The 18,386-nt window shown below is 46.8% G+C and overlaps 1 protein-coding gene and 1 long non-coding RNA gene across 2 annotated transcripts; one reads left to right on the top strand and one right to left on the bottom strand.

Annotated features, from left to right (window-relative positions):
- Positions 1-338: 338 nt before the first annotated feature.
- Positions 339-1,296, bottom strand: RAP2B (RAP2B, member of RAS oncogene family). The gene has a single exon (XM_027876167.1). The coding sequence runs from the start codon at positions 988-990 to the stop codon at positions 439-441; it is 552 nt and encodes a 183-aa protein (XP_027731968.1). The 5' UTR covers positions 991-1,296; the 3' UTR covers positions 339-438.
- A 6,393-nt stretch (positions 1,297-7,689) lies between these two features.
- LOC114053084 lies at positions 7,690-16,214 on the top strand. Its single transcript, XR_003570338.1, has 3 exons — positions 7,690-7,767; positions 14,741-14,848; positions 16,043-16,214. It is a non-coding gene; the product is annotated as an uncharacterized LOC114053084 (long non-coding RNA).
- Positions 16,215-18,386: the final 2,172 nt, after the last annotated feature.

The raw sequence follows: 18,386 nt of genomic DNA on the forward strand, positions 1-18,386 counted from the left end.
ACCCATCCCTTCCCTCCAGATTGAAACTTTTTTTTTATTTTTGCCTGGTGTCAAGTTGCCAATACAGCTCTCTAACGGCTGCTTTAAGTGAGAAAACAGGCAACTATCAAAGAAATCCACGAGAGGAATGCACATGCTTGGAAAGCGCCACATTTCCACCCAGGTTTCAGATGTTAAACGCAAGACGACTCCCCCCCCCCCCATGACACTGAGCGCCGGGACTTGTCGGCTGCTGTGGAAATAGCCACGAGCCCCCACCTGCAACACACCTCGTACGATGCAAAGTTGTTTCCAATCTTAAAATAATCATTAAAAAAAAAATCACATTGAGAAAGAAATATTGTGTTTTGCTTTCGCCTTTTTCTTAAAAAAAGAAACCAGTAAAAATTCAAACCGAAGCACAAGCCCGAAGGAAGAAGCTCCCCCCACCCCCGGTTTTCAGAGAATCACGCAGGAGGAGCAGCACTGGTCGTCCCCGTTGGGCTGAGCCGCATAGTTCATCTGGCGGACGATCTCCGCGAACAGCTCGTCCACCGAGGCTTTGTTTTTGGCCGACGTCTCGAGGAAGGGGCAGCTCCACTCCTCCGCCAGGGCCTTGCCCTCCCCGAACGAGACCTCGCGCTCGCCCTCCAGATCCACCTTGTTGCCCACCAGGATCATGGGCACCCGCTCGTACCTCTTGACGCGGATGATCTGGTCGCGCATGGGCTTAATGTCCTGGAAACTCTGCTGGTTGACCAGGCTGTAGACGAGGATGAAGCCCTGGCCGTTCTTGATGTACAGGTCCCGCATGGACGCGAACTGCTCGGTGCCCGCCGTGTCCAGGATCTCCAGCACGGACGGCGACGAGTCCACCTCGATCTCCTTGCGGTAGAAGTCCTCGATGGTGGGGTCGTACTTCTCGATGAAGGAGCCCGTCACGAACTGCACGGTGAGGGCCGACTTGCCCACTCCGCCCGAGCCCAGCACCACCACTTTGTACTCTCGCATGGCTTCTTAAACCCCCCCTTCCCCGAGAGTCTCTCCGGCTCTCGGCCTCCCTCCGGCCTGGGCCCCCCGGGGGGGGGCGTGGGGGCAGCGGGGGAAGGAGTGGGGCCGGCGCAAAGCTCAGCTCGGCTTCTGCCCGGTGCCCTCTCCTAGTGCCCAGCGGGGGAGGAGGGAATGGGGAGAGAAAAAGCAAAGAACCCCCGGAGAGCTGGGGGTGGGTGCGGGTGGGGGGCGGTCACCCACCCCGGCGAGGCTTCACTCGGGCTCCGTGCCCTGCATTCAGGCGGCGGCGGCGGCTGGGGCACGGGTAGCAAGCGGCCGGCGGCGCGGAGGCAGACTCAGGGACAATGCCCGGGCTGGCGAACGGGCGGGCGCTCGGCCGGGCACGGACTGCGGCTGGGGCTGCGGCGGCGGCGGCGGCCGGGGCTGCTTTTCACCCGCGGCAGCAGCTTTGGGAGGAGGGGTGGCAGAAGCTCTGGAACTGGCGGCGGTGGCAGCAGAGGCAGGGACGGGTGCAGGCTGCGGAGGCGGCTGCTAATTGCGCCCCAGCCCCGAGCGCGTGGTGCATGAGTCCCCGTGGTGCCTGCCTCCTTCCTCCAGCAGCCCCACGGTCCGTACTTCCCTCCCCAGCAGCCCTGAGAGTGCTCGAGCTTCCTACTTACAGCCCCAAACCTGCCCTGCCTTAGTGAGCATGCCCAGTGAGGGGGCGCTGAGTCGTGGCGAGGCTGCCGGGGGCGGGGGGGGGGGGGGGGGTTCCGCTTTTCCGGGTTTTCCTAGAGGGCCGGGGCAGGGGCGGAGCCTAGACAGCAGCGGGCTCCGGGCTGGGACTGGGTCTCCGAAGCTGGAATGGGGGGCGGAGAGGGTGCCAGGGATGAGCGCACCGGCCTTGGGAAGGGCAAATCCAGGATGGGGACTATTTCATTTATGCCCTTCTAGCAAGAGGCCTCGAAAGGGGTCCTGCATCCAGATGCCCACTGAACACCGGTCAGGCAGACGGAGGGGTGACTGACAAGTGACCGGGGGACGTGCTAGAGGGCAATTTTATTGGGGGAAAACCGGGCTCCGGGTACCCTCCCCATTTGTGTGGGCGGGGATGCCCTCGGGGAAAATCATTCGTTTCTGAGGCCAAGAGGTCCCTTTTGGGAGAAGGCTGAGTGTGCGTCTGGAGAGGGGCAGGCTCGGGCTTGGCGCGGGTGCCATTCTCTGGGCTTGTGCTCCCCAAGAGCGGTGTTGACGCGGGGGCACTCCACATATATCCAATGTATCTTGATGCCCCGGCTACTACCGGTGCGTGTTCTCTTTTGGTATTTATTTTGTAACGACTTTTTTGAAGGGACACCCTGTCTTCCCCCCTAGGGTGTAAGCTCTCTGAGAGGAGTCAATTGCATTGTTTTTCGGACTTTGCAGCCCCAACTGGCACATAGGAGTCGCTTAATAAATATGTGTTGATTGCCATACTAACCTGTGTCTGTAGCTAGAGTTTGCAAAGAACTCAAAAACTGGCCAAGCGCTCAACACTGGAAAGAAGGCTGAACCGGAATTTGGAGGACCTGGGTTCGAACCCTGGCTTGGCCACTTGTTACCCTACTTCCTTTCCTCTTTCGGCGTTTCGGTTTCCGCCTCCCTAAAATGGGCAGGAACCCGAGAGGGTGCACAAGACAGCGTGGCGCAGCGACGGGGGCTGGAGGACTTGGGTTCAAATCTCTCTTCTGATGCTTGCTACGGGTGTAAGTCAGTTTGCCTCTCTCGGCCTCTGTTTTCTCCACTGTAAAGTGAGGTAGGGCCAGAAATGGCTGTGAGCTAGGCAGGGCCAGCATTTTCATTTATTTTCATTTCCACAGGTGGACAGAGGTTCCAATCCATGACGGGTGCCAGTTTAGCGATGCCCGTTTATTCTGAGCTGGCAGGGATCGCGGGAGGTGCTCCCCACACTTCAAGCCCGCGCGTGCTCTGCTCTTCCTCCACCGCCCTCCTCCATTCCCCTTAGGAAGCTAAACAAACTGTCTTTACAACCCTAAGTAAGGTTCTAGGCATCAGCCTGGAACCCCGAGTTTTCTGATTCTGCAATGAGGAGGAAGGATGCTTGGGGATGGAAATGGCGGGGGGGGGGGGGGGGGTAGCATGATGCAGGCTGGCCGCCTACCGAAAACACATGTACAGGTGAGTCCCAAACCCGTCCACTTGCGCCGGCCCACGCCCCCTGACCCTTGCCGGACCACAGTGGGAGCGTGCGAGCCCAGGACCCAGACTCCAACCGGCCAAAGCAGGATCTCTGCAGTTGATACTGGTTCCTCGGTCCGTGGGAGTCGCCCGCGGGGCCCTGACTTTCCCTTTCTAGCCGGGACCAACTGCAGAACTTGGGGCGCAGGGTTCCTGCAGGATCCTGGGTCCCTCCCTCCAGACCTTCCTTCTGGGCTGTGTGGAAAACCCGGCCAACCTAGTACAGCCCGTCGGAACTGCTCCATGAGGGTGGCAGGAGGTAGGGGAGAGAGCTGGGCATGCTCAGTAGGGGCGGCAGCTGGCCGGGGAGGGAGGGGGATGGGGGGGAGCGAAGAGGAGGGCGGGGGTTAGAAGTAGGAAGCTTTCACTGGACACACCCACCCCGGCGCTCAAATTACCTCCTCTCTCAAACTCGGGGCCCATTGGTCCGCGGGCGCAATCCTCCTCTCCCCGCAGCCCCCAGGTGTCCTCTCATTGGCTGCTGCTAACGTCCTGTCAGGCACCAGAGCCTCACTGGCAGAAAAGTATTCCCCATTTGTGATTGGTTATCAATAAAGATTAAGTGGAGAGGCGGAGGCCCAGCTGTTTCTCCGCGGTGTCTCCCGTCCCTTCCCTTTCCCCTCCCCCTGCTTCCCCCCGCTTCCCCCCCTTACCCCCCCCCCCCCCTCCCCCCCCCTCCCCCCCCCCCCCCCTTCCCCCTCCCCCCCCCCTGCAGAAGAAAGAGGGCCAGGCTGTACGGGGCTGAGCCCGGAGCCCCAGGTTCCGCACTTATTTAGGCTGAGCCAGGGTGGGCACAGCTTGCCAGTCCCTTCCCCGGCTGCAGCGCGCCCAGGGGGAATGCCGGCGGAGAATCTTCGCTCTGGCCTGGAAAGGGAGAGGCTAACACCCCACTGAGTCCTGCCCCCAAAGGAGAGGGGGCGGGGTGGGGGATAGAGAAAGGCTCAGCCTGGAAGCCAGTCATGGGGAGGAGAGGGAGAAATGCCCAGACCTGCTTCGAAGTCTCTCTGGTTAGGGGGTGGGAGTTCTGGCTCCCTCGTACTCATTGGGAGGTAAAGGGGAGCCGCCTCGGCTTGTCCCGGGCCTCCCTTCTTTCCCGAGGAGGAGAGATGTCAAGACCTGTCTCCAGATTTTAGAATCCGCAAGTGGTGGGCGGGGGAGGAGTCGATGGGTCCGGGGTGGTTGGGAGCCGTGAGAAAGACCCAGCCCAGCCGGCCAGTAAATAAAGGCACCAAGTTAGGAACTGGGAATAACTTCCGATGGTCCCACCTTCAGGAGGCACAGGGGTGTGTCAGCCCCCAGTTCAGTGGGGGCTGACACAGGAGTTCTGATCACCGCTGCACGCAGGATTCAGCGAGAGATCCCCAGTGACCCGAAGCCCCGGTACTGTGCCCGGGCTTTTAGACGGCCGAAGCACAAACTCTTTCAAAAGCACGAGGCAACTTTTTTTTTTCCTTTTGTGCCCAACCGAAGTTCTTTCAGCACATGGTTCAGATTGCTCAGTCAGGCGGGGTAGCTTGCTGCGGCTCCCAGGAGGACTCACCTTGAGGTGAGGAAGGTGTGGCCCACGCCACACCCTCCGGAAGGCCCTGCCTCTGCATTTGGCCACGAAGCGGTTAGACCGGAGGATGACTTGTCAAGTTCTTTGGAACAGGTCACAGGATGCTGAATTTGGGGCTGGAAAAGTCCTTGGAGTTCATCTAGTCCAAATGCTTCATTTTAGAGATGAGGAAATGAAGTGCAAAAAGGTAAATGACTTGCCCAACATCACACAGCTGGTGAATCAGGGTTGAAGTCCAAGGTCATTGGGCTTTAGCGGTAAGAGGTGATTATACTTCCACTATAGGCAGGAAGAGTTTAAAAAACAACACCTACAGAAAGCTTTCTCACACTGCATAGTTTATACATATGTGCATTGTATGTGTATATATGTATATATGTGTGTGTATTTTATATGACTTATTCTACAATTATGTCCTCTTTGAATCTCAAGGAATCTTCATGAAGAGCTCCCTAATGCTACCTGGTAGGCTTGAGGCCGCCCTTTTAGGACTGCCCCTGTCCCTTACATTCCATGACACACCATCACCTAGAAGGGGTCTCCTGGCTCATACTATGAGGTGATCAGGGAAATACCAAGTAGGCATGGACAACCCCAGACTGATAAAGAAGGAGCTCATAGGATTGGGATTAAAGCTCCAAACAAAACAAACCTCAGAGATCCTCTCATCGGCCTCTCCCCACCCCATATTACAGATGAGGAAAAAAGAAATGTGGGAGGGGAGAGCAAGCCCGAGTGCCATGTTCCAGGTAGTACCGCTAGTAAAAAGCAAAGTTGTTTCCAAATCCAGTTCGCTTTCTGTCACAGTGGAGACAGTCCAGCACTTAGCATAATTCCTGGTTCTTTCTAAGTACTGGTTTATTGCGTGGCTGACCTCATCCTCTGGGAAATCTCCACATCCTACCCAAGTTCTTGGGAACACTCTTCGGTGGCAGGGTCCCAGAGCTAGGACCTAGCATTTAGGTTCCAGGTGTTCCAGTTGGTGAAAGTTGGTGGTGTGGGTTCTTTCATAAAACTTGTAATAGCTGATAACCACATAATATTTTAGGGCTTTTCTAGTGCTTTCACATTTCTTACAATAACCCTGTGAGAAAGATGCTCTCACCCTCTCCATTTTGTAAGGGGAGGGGAGGGAAATTGAGGCTCCAAGTGGTTATTTCACCTGTCTACCATTACCTAGTAAGTGTCTGAGGCAGGGCTCAAACTCACATCTTTTTGCACCATATCACCTCTTTGATCAACTATAGCTGTATTCAAAAAGGTGCTTAGCCAAAGCTTCAAGGATGTGAGAAAATAAAAAAAGCCTCAGAAACCACTACTTCACAGATTTTAAAGGTGAAGAACCACATTTTGGGGTTCCTTTCTCCAAACTATAAAATGGGTCACCCTAAATAGGGTGGAGGGGAGAGTAGTTTACAACACTTGGTGAAACTTCAGTGATTTCTGAATCATTCTTGTAAAAGTTTTTATGATATCAGTGCTGGAAGTCCAGAAAGCTCAGAGCCATAAAGGTAGGTGCTTATCCTGAAGTAATCCATGAGTATTCTGAGGTGGAAATAACCAGTTAATAGCACCATCGGGAAAGATGCCAAAGAAAGCCAGGTAATAAAACGCTTCTGTGAAAATGGTTTAACATCTGCCGATAGCCCAAGAGGGAAAATATTTCCTGAAAAACAGGCCAAAGCTAAGGACAACCTGGAAGGACTGTTTAACCTTCAGGGAAGAGCTGTATCAGCTTAGGATTCTGTCCCTGACCTCTGTCATCCTTCTCATCAAAGGAAACAGTACTAGTGAACTTTTGATATGACACTGAGGTTAGGCCTTCAGATAACTGCAGAGTGGTTTGTTCTAACCTGGGTGATTGTTGACTCATTGCACTTATATCCAGTCCTGAAATCTCAGAATAATATGTAGCCTCCTCTCTTCCTCTACTCTAAACAGTTTGGTTTTTAGATATATATGTATATATGTATGTGTGTGTGTGTGTATATATATATTATATATATACACGCACACACATATGTATATATGTATGTATGTGTGTGTGTGTGTGTGTGTGTGTATATATATATTTAGAAATTGTTGGTGCCACCTATGGGTGAACACAATCTGGCTGATTTAGAAAATACAGAGGAAAGGTAAATATTGTGCACTTCGAATTACTTTAAGGTCATTATTTTCTCCATTTTACAGATGTGTAAACTAAGAATTGACTAGTTTAATCAACTTGCCTAGAGTTACACAGTAAGTAGTAGGGGCAGGATTTGAACACAGATGTTCTGGATTCCATTGTAGCGTATACACTTTCATGCTTTAATAATTGTCAATTTCTTAGGATGAAATTGAAAATCAAATCAAACTGCCTACAAGATGGAGCAGATTTCTTATCAGCTGTCTTTTGTGATGACATCAAATATTCTTTAAAAGTCCATGAGAAATGACAAACATTTCAAAAATAAGCCTTCATTAGAAATGTGAGAGGCTAGTGATATTTCTACGAAATAACCAGTCACCTGGAAAGTACAATGCCCATAAATATACTTTTAAAGATTATGAGTCAATCTCCCATTCAGATCTCACCTTGCTTGATCTCTCTTCTAGAGAGGATAATTGAGACAGATGGCTATGTAGTAGAAATGCCCAGGTTTTAGAGTTCCCCTCATCTTTGTCTAGAATTTCACTGGGGATGTTGGGAGGGTGGCTACCAGTTGCTTGGAAATGTGGGTACCTAGTGTGACCACTATTTGGGCTAGGTTGTATCTAATGTTTCTGCCTGAAAGAACCTGGAAAGAATTTCTCAGGATTGTGGAGGCTTTTCCAAGAAACTGGAAGATTTGGGAGGTGTGTGTATGTGGTGGTGGGTGGGGTGTAAGTTCAGGTGCTATTTTTATCACTGTGGCTCTTGAAGGTAAAAAACTTAAGAACACATGGGAGAATATAGGAAATGAAAAGCTGCCTATGAAGATGTTGTCTGAGAAATGATGGCTTGATATACATGAATGGTAAGTGATTAAGGGGAGAGGAGAGAGTCAGAGGTGTGAAGAAGGGGGATCAAACAGCCCCATAATCTGGGGGATGGGGATTTGGGAAGGGTAAAACAGCCATCCATAGCTCAATGTCCCCAAAGGCTGGGACTCTCTTACACTAAGACAGGCTGTCTTTCTGGACAGCCAGAAAGAGACAGAGAGACAAAGCAGAGAGATAGAGGCAGAGTGAAACACAGAGACTGAAAGGACAAGAGAAAGAGAAATAGAGAGACATAGAGACAGAGAGGGAGAGGCAGGGACAGGAACGGTGACATTTTAAGGTGATGGAATTTTACACTGGCTGAAGTTTTTGTTTTATGGGAGTTTAAAGCATTAATATTTTCAAGAACAGTCAACCTCATTGTTGTCCTATCAAAAAGCATTTATTAAGTGTGAGCTCTGTGCCAGATACAAATAAAAACCCAAAGTGGTCCCTGCCCTCAAGGGGCTTCTGCTTTTGAATCTGTAGGCATTCTTTATATGGTAAGTTACTGGTGTAGATGTTCATAAGCATCACGGAATTTGATCACTTTCACTAGAGTTGTGTCATTGCTGAAGATATAACCAATATTCAGAATCAAATCCTCAGAAGAGCCCACAGATGCCGGTATAGTCTCAAGCCTTGTTGACCTATTTTACCAGCTATATCTAGCTTTTGAAAGCCAAATTTCATTTTGGAACACCAAAGTTTTCTTTCAGCAGAAATGCAAAGCTTAGTGGCTAGCCATTTAGTTGCATAACCCTTTACGTTTTTGGTGAGTATTTGGTCAGAGAGAGGGGCACTCTGGGATCACATTCATGTGGAACAGTGGTCTGAGGAGCCTGATTTAGCCATGTGCCTGATAGGACATTACCCAAGTTTTTATGGACTCTGACTCTGCAAACAAAATGAACAGTGGACTTTTCTGCACATTGCTATTATGTAAAGAATGAAGCAATCTCTCAGCCGTCATCCTGTGTGTCTGGGAGGCCCTGGGGGATCCTAAGACAAAACTGAAAACAGAACTTTCCTTCAAAGAACTTTCACTCTATTCAAAAGGGACAACGAAATCAATATGGGGGTGGGGGGGACACGGGGTCTGAGGGAGAAGAAACTAGCACCTGTGGAAATCAGGAAGGGCTTCATGCAGAAGATAAAGGGAGAGCTAAATCTTGAAGGAAATTAGGGGTTTGCTATATGGAGGTGAGTAGAAAGTGCACTCCAGGAATAAGGGAAATCCAATGCAAAGGCTTGGAGACCAGAGATGCTATGTGAAAGGATAGCAATAACAGTGTGTTCAGATTGCAGGCTTTTCCTATGCTCTCCCTTTCTAAATTGAGTACACATTTCCATTTTTTCTTCCAGTGCTAACAGAACTGCATTATGGTTACGTGCTTTGCTTTTCACTAGATTTGGAATCTATCCTGTGTGATACAACCTATTTTGTTCTGCTGCCCATGAATACATTGAGATACACTCATGTCCTACACTGAACTGTTGTGGTTACCAAGCAGTCTGCTGCCATTTAAATGCAGTGATGTTTTATAAGACTATTGAAGTGAAGAGTACTTAGCCAGTAAATGTAGCCTGTGATTCTGTCCTCATCCCCTTCCTACCGCACAAGGCTAAGCTGTGATCCCTACATCTTTAGCACATCATATTTTTCCCTTGGGGGTTAGGAAGGTTCAGGGAGCTGTCTGTCCCAGAGCCAGATTGTGGAGTAGTCTTGTCTCCTACTCTGAGCCTCTTCTCTACGCCTTCTAATCCTCACCACCCCCAGTGCATCTGTCCCACAGAAGCACAGTATGGTAAGACCAAATGAGACCTTTTTCATTTTGTGGATGAGAAAATGGAGGTGCCTGTAAGAGACTTGATCAAGGTCACACAGTTATTAGGTGATGGGGCCAAGCTTTAAGCCTCGATCTTCTCGCTTCCAATTCAGGGTTATAGCCCCTGACAAGCTGGTCACCTCTACTATCTTCCATCTTCTCATATCTCCTTTCTCGTCTCTTCAATCACTTTTCTCACGATTCTACACGTTTATGTAAAAAGCTTAGCCTTTTAATTCTCATCACCAGACACTACTCCTTTCATGAATGCAACAACCCCACCAGTCACAGAATGGTAATATTAAAGCCTTCACATTTCCTTGGTTCTAGCCACCCATATCTATTTCTGTTTTGGTCCATTTACTGAGTACTCAGGAACTGCTTCTTTGCCATAGAGGAGCATGTCGTTTTCCCCTTCTCCTTTTCAGATACAGAACTGCACTGAAAGCCAGAGGGTTCTCAAGGTTCTGTCCTTTAGACAGCTGAGTATTGACAGTAGCATCACTTTATAAATAATGAGATATGTGGTATACTGTAATGGCCAAAGCTTGCAAAAATTATAATAGTAATATGGAAATGCTGTAGAACCTTGTCTATATGGACCAAAAGAAAGAATATCGTCATGACTGAAAATTTCTGGGCATTGGGAATCCTAATCCATTGATTATGGAATCTGATTGTGAGAATTTTCCCTGCAAACTCAGCTCATCTGGTACCTTTTCAGATCATAAACAATATACTGTTGTGCATCAATCAAAAAATGAATTATAGGGGCAGCTAAGTGGTACAGTGGATAGAGCTCTGGCCTTAGAGTCAGGAGGACCTGAGTTCAAATCCGGCCTCAGACACCTGATACTTACTAGCTGTGTGACCCTGGACAAGTCACTTAACCCCGATTACCTCACCAAAAAGCAAAAAAAAAAAAAAAATACTCCCTGGGAATCCTGATTCCAATGTATTTCTCTTATTTAAAGGCTGAAATGCACTTCACCAAACATCCTTCTTAATGCTGCAACTACCGTAAGTCTAATAAGCAATGTGTTACTCCCTATGTAATCTGACAGCCTCATCTCCATTGTCACTAGGAAACACATTTGGGAACTCTTTTGCTCACTCTGAGATTTGCTTTAAAAAAAAATTTTTTTCCTTGGCACCCTTCAGCTTACTAACACTTTGAGCTGTCTTCACCAGCATGTAACTTGGACAACATCTTGCAATGGACAGATGGATATGCTCTTGGGGTATTATTCCTATAATGAAGAAAATGTTCCCTTTAACCAGCATCTGGGTAAGCTTTGGAGTTCTGTCATAGGTTAAAAATATAGGCAGAAGTAATCCTTTTTCTCCACGTAAGGTGACTCTGCTAGTCATTTATTTTATTCTTGCTTTTTTTTTTTAAATTTGAGACAAGATCTATGCCAAGCTTTGAAATCTCAGATGAAGTCTGTGTTCACTAAAAAAGCCATGTATATAAAAAGCAGCTCTTGGACATTTCTTTTTATCATTCATTTTGATGGAAGTCCTCCAAACATGCTACCCAGATGGCCAGTTTGTGAATCACTGGTGAGACTTTTTTTTTTTATCTGTAACTGCAACATTGATGAATAGAGTTCTACACATACACATGTATGCACAAATAAATGAGATTTTTATTCATCATTACAGGCAGTTATACTATCCATGGCTCACCCAAGTGAATTATCATATTTAGCTGGTTAGCCTTCACTCAACAACATAAATGCAACATGACATCATCCTGATATGTCTGTAAGATAAGTCTGCCATTCCAATAAGATCATTCTTTGTGAATAACACCAAACCTAAATTGATACTTTCCCAATTCTGCCAAGTACTCAAACATTTAGAACTATGAAAGAAGTAAGCAAAGAGAGATGAGATAAGAAAGCAGGAAAAAATGGTCAGAAGGGAGCTAAGGCAGCAGCTGGAATGCAAGACTTTTGAGTCCCAGGATTTGAGTTGAAACCTGGGCTTGTAGCTTGAGACCAATGGGACTTTGGCAGAGTTTGAGCTAGGAGGTTTCTTGCAGTCATGGTAAGTACCACAAACTGGACCTAGAGTCAAGCAGGAAAAAGCACATTTTCAATTTGGTGTTAGGGAGGTGGAAAAGATAGGGTTCTTTTTGGAAAGGGGGGATAAGGGCAAAGCAAGACAGGATCAGAGAGAAGCTCAATATAGCCTAGAATCTAGTAGCCTTCTATTTTAAGTAATTATTCCTGCTAATGAGGTACCACTGAAGTACTTGAAGGTCTATCAGCCTACTCCAAATGAGATACCCTCCAAGTCTGACTCCCTATGTCACTGTCTCAATTGTTTGTCCCTACTTAGGGCTCTCTTCCTTGGATAAGTCCTTTTTGTCTGAGGGTAGTTTTCCCTTTGGGATGAACTAGGTAATCCCCAAGTCCTCCGAATGGCAAAGCCTAATGTGAAAACTAGAAACCTGGTGCTACTTAAATTTAGTTATTTTTGTTATTGTTCCATTGTTCAGTCACGTCTGACTCTTTGTGACCTCACAGACCTTTTATTCTCCACTATCTCCTGAAGTCTGTCCGAGCTCGTGTTCATTGCTTCCATGACACCATCTATCCATCTTATCTTCCACTGTGCCGTTTTCTTTTTGCCTTCAATCTTTCCTAACATCAGTTTTTGTTTTGTTTAGTTTTTCCCCATTGAGTCTTGTCTTGTTATTATTATTCCCCAGAGTATACTAGACACTTACTTTCACAATACAATCTAACAAATAGTATTTAAGCTGACCTTTGGTATAACACCTTGTTTTAAATGACTCAGTTCATGAATTCTGTATTAAATATCTAAAGACTTTTTCATGTAAAGCAGTTTCTTTCTCCGACTTCCAGAATATAATTCCTTTTTATGACCCAACTCATTGCCTTTGCGGCCACCACCAGGGGTTTTGGGCTACCCTCTTAGGTTAACAGGAGCCTAGATTTCTAGTAGGAAAAGACCATACAAGGGACTGAGTCCAAGATGAGGAAACCATGAGTGGTTAAATGATTTGTTCAGGGTCACAAAGCTACTTTCTAAGATAGGATTTGTAAAGAGTCTTCCTGGCTCTGAGTCAATTACACTCACCATTATACCATGCTGCCTCTTTCTTTTATTTCCCATATCCTTTCTTTTACTGAATCACATATAGCAAATTCTGAGAACAGTCATCTTGAATACAGCTGAAACTGCTTTATTCCAGGCAGGGGGAATGATAATTCTATGACTTGTTGGCATCAAAAGATACAAAATAGGAGCAGATAGGCAAGATCATAGAGCAGATGAAGAGTGCAGATTTGTTCCATTGGGAGTTTAGTTTTACCGAAGAACTCCATTGGTACTGGGTGGCTGTAGGTCCTGCTCCGTTCCTGACCTAGACCTTTCTCTTCTCTGGCTCTCTTAGAAGCCTTCAACTTCAATCGCTTAATTTTGAGGCATTTCTTTAGTGCCTACTATGTGCCAGGCCCTGATGATTCAGCTGTGGTGTATCTTGGTTGAGTATCCTCGCCCTCAAAGGAAGCAATAGATCTCAAGTCTAATGTCATCCCTCTGTCCAGTAAGCTGCAGTTGCTCTCTATTATCCCAAGGATCAAATACAAATTCCTTCACTGGGAAGAGAAAGCCTTCACAGTCAGGGTGCAGCCTCCTCATCCAGTCTCCTTTGACTTTCATGCAAACTCCACATTTCATGCCCTGGGTCCATACCTTGACACTGACTGAAATGCCTGGCAAGCCTTGTCTCCTCACCTCTGGCCATTTGAGGATCCTTCATCCTTCCTGCAAGATTCAGCTCACCAGCCACCCCTGTGGGAAAACCTTCTGGATTTCTTTGTTTTAGTGTCCTTTTGTGTGTGTAAACGTTACCCCTCTTCCTTCTCCATGAAAGCTCCTTCCAGGTCAAGGTTTTGGCTGCTGGGCTTCTTTCTGTTTTTGTTACAAGGGAAAGTTTGCCAGGGAGACAAGATGCCCAGGAAGGGCATCTGTAGGATTGACTATGATGTAAAGGTGAAAAACACAATAAAACTTAGCAAAAAAAAAAAAAGTCCCATGCAAGTTTCTTGCCAGGGGGAGTGTTTCATTTTTTTGTACTTGTAACCCCAGCACCTAGCACGTGCCTGACCTGTGTTAAGCATTTGATCAATGCTTGCTGATTGATTGATTGATTTAGGACAGAGAGCCCTCTTCTCTTCCCTTTTTTAATCCCCAGGGCCTTTCACATAGTAGGCACTTAGTAAATCCTGCTGGAAGTGAATCGATTGGCTCCACTTCTGGTCTCTGGTTATGTATTTCAGCCCAATCTCTTTTTCCCTCTTGACTGAGCATTAGCTTTCTCTGAATCCCAGCTTCTACTCATGAATTCTTCCTTTTCCCTAGCTGTAACTTACACCCCAGGAGTGAGACTCGGGGCATAAGTGGAGTCTGCCATGCTGGAATCCCTGATGATTTCACAGCAGTCATTCTCTGGTCTAATCACCAGGCAGTTGGGCAGCCTCAGGGAAGGAAAAAGATTAAAAAAAAAAAAAAGCAGTGCTTTCATGGAGATGAGCTGATTACTGAATTTCCTCTGCCCACATAATCCTATTACCTGATACAGGCTGCTCCTGGCTAAGTAACTATTCTCTTTGGGGTAAAGACTTTTGGAGGAACATAGGGATGTTAAAGAGAGACATGATGTATAGATGTATATGTATATCGCTATACTAGGCATTACTGTGTCATTGCAGGGTTGTGAGCATTACTCCTTATTCATTAGTTGAAAGACCTGGGTTCAAATCCCACATCTGATGTCAAGGCTGTCTGACCTTGGAAAAGTCACTGAATGTCCTTCAGCCCTGGTTTCCTCAAATGTTGAATGCAAGGGTTATATGCAGTGGTCTGTGCTATACCTTCTGGCTCCAACTCTATGAAACTCTATTACCATGGTTTATACTCAGAGTTTTCCTTCATATCTTACAAGCATTTAGCATAAAGCCATTTAAAAATGTGAAAGGATAACTGGATTACAGGATTTTGAGCTGAAGGAATGTTGGAAATCATTTATGGCCTCATCAGCTTTAGCACAGGGTACCTGGCACTTAGTAGGAGCTTGATCTTTTTCTTTTTCACTCTTTTTCAGATCTTTTTCAGTCACATCTGACTCTTCCTGACCCTGTGTTTATTCACTGACTAATTGACTAATCATCCTTGGAACACTGGCTGCTGAGGCCACTGAGCACTAATGAAGGTGGGCGCTACAGTTTGTAGCAAGCCGGAGAAATCGGCTATCCTAGAGTTACTGAAGGAGTAAATATAGCATTAACAGAATTAAGAGGGCTGGCTTCAAATTTAATCAATCAATTAAGCTCCTACTACTCCGTCATTGTGCTGAGATCTAGGGATACAAAGAAAGGCCCCAAACCGTCCCTGTTTTCTAGGTGTTCACAGGAAACCACCGAAACGATCTTCAAAAAGAAGTCATTAGCATTTAGGGGAGTGGGGAAAGACTGGTTGTGGGAGGTGGGAGTTCAGCTGGGACTTAAAGAAGCGGGGAAAGTCAGGAGGTCGGATTGAAGGGGGAGACACATTCTAGGTCTGTGAAAATGCCTCTAGGGCTGGAGATGGAGTGTCTGAAAGAAAGGGGGCCCTTGTCACTAGACAGCAGTATGGGAGTGAGTGGGGTATGGCTAGACTGGAAAGAGAGGATGGGGCCAGTTGATGAAAAACTTTAAAAACCAGAAGACTTGAGGAGCCACCAACTTTTAGTGAACAGGACGAGCATGACATGGTCAAATTTGAGCTCAAGGAGGATCCATTGACAACTGAGTACAGGATGGGTCAGACTGGGGAGAGACTTGAATCTGGGAGGCCAACCAGAAGTACTTTTATTTAGTGTTTGAGTTGCACTCTCTTGTGCCAGATAAATGGATGAAAATGCTGTTATCTTGTACCTATTAAGACCTAGAGTACAAACGCAGCAACAATCACTGCCCTCCAGGAGTTTATATTCTAATTTGGGGAATGCTACATACACTTCCTCACCTTCAAAATGAACAGGAAATAGCAAACCACTCCAGTATCTTTGCCAAGAAAATCCCCAAAGGAGTCCCGTAGAGTTCGAAACGACTGAACAACCACCGACATAGGAGAATGGTAAACCAGAAGGAGGATTTTGATCCAGAAAGTTTCTGGGACGTTTAGTAGAGCAAGAAGGGGATTAGATGGACGCACCCCATTCAGGAAGAGTGGAAGAGCTGATTGGGTCTAGGTCCCTGTTATCTGAATGGGGGAAGAGGTAGAAGGAAGAAAATGCTTGAGCTAGACTTGTTTGCCAGGCAGTGCTACACAGGAATATTAAATGAGATTTCAAAAGTAATTATAGAAAAACAAACCTATCTTACACCATTGACCTCTTTCAAATAAATGTCTGCCTCACTTTTAGGAGAGCAGAAAACTGAGCAACAGAAATTACTTGAAACAAATAGTGATTTCTTTATGTGAGGAAATGGCCCTGCTTCACGAAAATGAAGACAGAATGTGAAGTCATCAAGTCAACAAGTATTTAAAAGCAGCTGCTGTGTGCCAGGTGCTGTGCTGAATGTTGGGGATTCCAAGTGAAGAGAAAAGAATGGTGGATCTGGGGTCAGAAGACCTGGGCTGAAGTCCAGATCTGTGATTTCATTGTCATAGGAAACGCCCACTACCCATGCTGAGAGGCATCTGAATAAAAAAGTAAATGAAAAAGAATAAACAAGTAAAGTCTTACTATGCAGCAAGCCTTGTGCTAAGGATTGGGAGCACAAAGGAGATGATCCCTGTTCCCAAGGAGCTCCCGATCGAAATGTGGGAGATGGCACACAGAAGAGTGTGGATGGAAAGGCCCAGAAACTCTAAGAGTCCATGGGCAGGTCAGATAGCAGTGGGAGTGGGTGGGTGGGTGGGAGCGGTTTGGAGGACAGAGAAGGGCCTCATCCACCATAACAGGAAAGAGGGATCATGGGCTTTAAGGTGTACAAAGAGCAGGGAACCTGAGTTCCCCCAAGCTGGGTTAGCGACAGAGGAGTTGGGGGTGGGGGGATGTCAGTGTCTAGCATGAGGAAGAACGGGAAGGAGACATTGACTGGAAAAGTGGAAGAGAAAAGTCTTCTCCTATGTGCCCAGATGAGGTTGTTGGGTTGAATTGGAAGGAGGGAAGAGTTCCCCAATTAGCCCATTGGTTATAATGAGGCAGCTAGATGATGCAGTGGTTAGATAGAGCAATGGACCTGGAGTCAGGAAGGACCCAAGTTCAAATTTGACCTAGACACTGTGTAACCTGGGCAAGTCACTTAACTTGTCTGTCTACCTCAGTTATCTCAACTGTAAAATGGGGATAATAGCACCTACTTCCCAGGGTGGTTGTAACAGAACAAATGAGACAATCTTTGTAAAGGTGTTTAGCACAGAGCCTGACATATAGTAGGTGCTTAATAAATGCTTGTTTCCTCCCTTCCATGGGATCTTCTCACAACTTACTGTTAAGCGAAGTTACAGAGGGGTACTGAAAGGTTAAGGGACTTGTCTAGGGTCATCATAGTGGGTCAGAAGTAGGGCTTGAACCCAGATCTTGACTCCAAGACCAGTGCTATTCATTATGACAGACTGCTTCTCATATTCCATGTCCATTTCACAGACTAGCAAACTGAGGCCCAGAATTATTGAGGGCCGAAGACTTGGTAAATGTCAAAGGTTGAATTCCATCCAAGGCGTTGGTGATGCCAAGTCCAGCTTTCTTTCCATTATGTTATGTAGTTACTCATGATCGTCTAGCCCACTTCTGGGTAGACCATAAGCAAGGAAATCAATGGCAGAGAAATTGACAAAGTAATTGAAACAAAAAAAAATAATTGAGCAACTCACCCAGTGCCATACACTTAGCTACTAGCAGGGCCAACCAAGAACTCTGGTGGAGAACCTTAGATTTAGATTAAAAGTAGAATTTAGATTAGATTAGAAAACTAGAATATTGTCTAATTCTCATTTTAGTACTTTTCCCACTCGCGTTGCATACTCACATGAAGGATCTTTTTTTGCATGTGGCTACTCTCTGGAGCAGGGGATTATATAAACAAATGAATTCTTCAATTAGTCCTAATGTGACATTTCAACAGGATTGGGACAAGGAATGGATTGGAGGTTGGGTGAGGGGGTCACATTGCTACTCTAATAGAATGTTTACATTAATATACTTAGAAAAGGGGAGCAGGGAGAAGCTAGAAGGAGCCCAAGGCAAACGTCATCACAAAATACTGTTGAATAAATCTCCAATGTGAATAAGGGGCTTTGTTAGGTGCTATTTTAGTAAGAACAATGACAGCAAACGTATAGCCTAGGCCACTGTGCTAGGACCCAGGGGAGACACAAAGATAAATACAGCTCAGTCCCTGCCCTTGAGGGTACCTAACTTGGTTGCAGATAATAACAGAAGATACATGAAAATGAGGGCATTAGGAATATACCAAGAAAATGCTCTTGGATGTTGCAGGTCTGAATGGTACCTTTTTAAGAGGTGGGCAGGGATCGGAAAAGCCTTTGCCGAGGCATTTCAGGGGGATCTTTTTAAAAGCCAAGTTTAGGGGAGGAGCAGGGCAGGTATTCTGGGTTTAGCATATGATGTTAGATAAGGAGGCAGGAGGCGGGAAGTACCAGAAAGATGTGCCCATGATGTCATATGCCCCAAAGCAATAGCAAAAGATCCCATCATATCAGCTGGGCTGTGAACCCAGTGTCACCTTGGACTCCACACT

This window comes from Vombatus ursinus, unplaced genomic scaffold (genome assembly GCF_900497805.2).
Source record: "Vombatus ursinus unplaced genomic scaffold, bare-nosed wombat genome assembly UNPS02014810.1, whole genome shotgun sequence".
Classification (NCBI taxonomy): domain Eukaryota; kingdom Metazoa; phylum Chordata; class Mammalia; order Diprotodontia; family Vombatidae; genus Vombatus; species Vombatus ursinus.

Excerpts from the sequence above, each read along its gene's own strand:
- RAP2B (XM_027876167.1), bottom strand. The coding sequence starts at position 990 with ATGCGAGAGTACAAAGTGGTGGTGCTGGGCTCGGGCGGAGTGGGCAAG.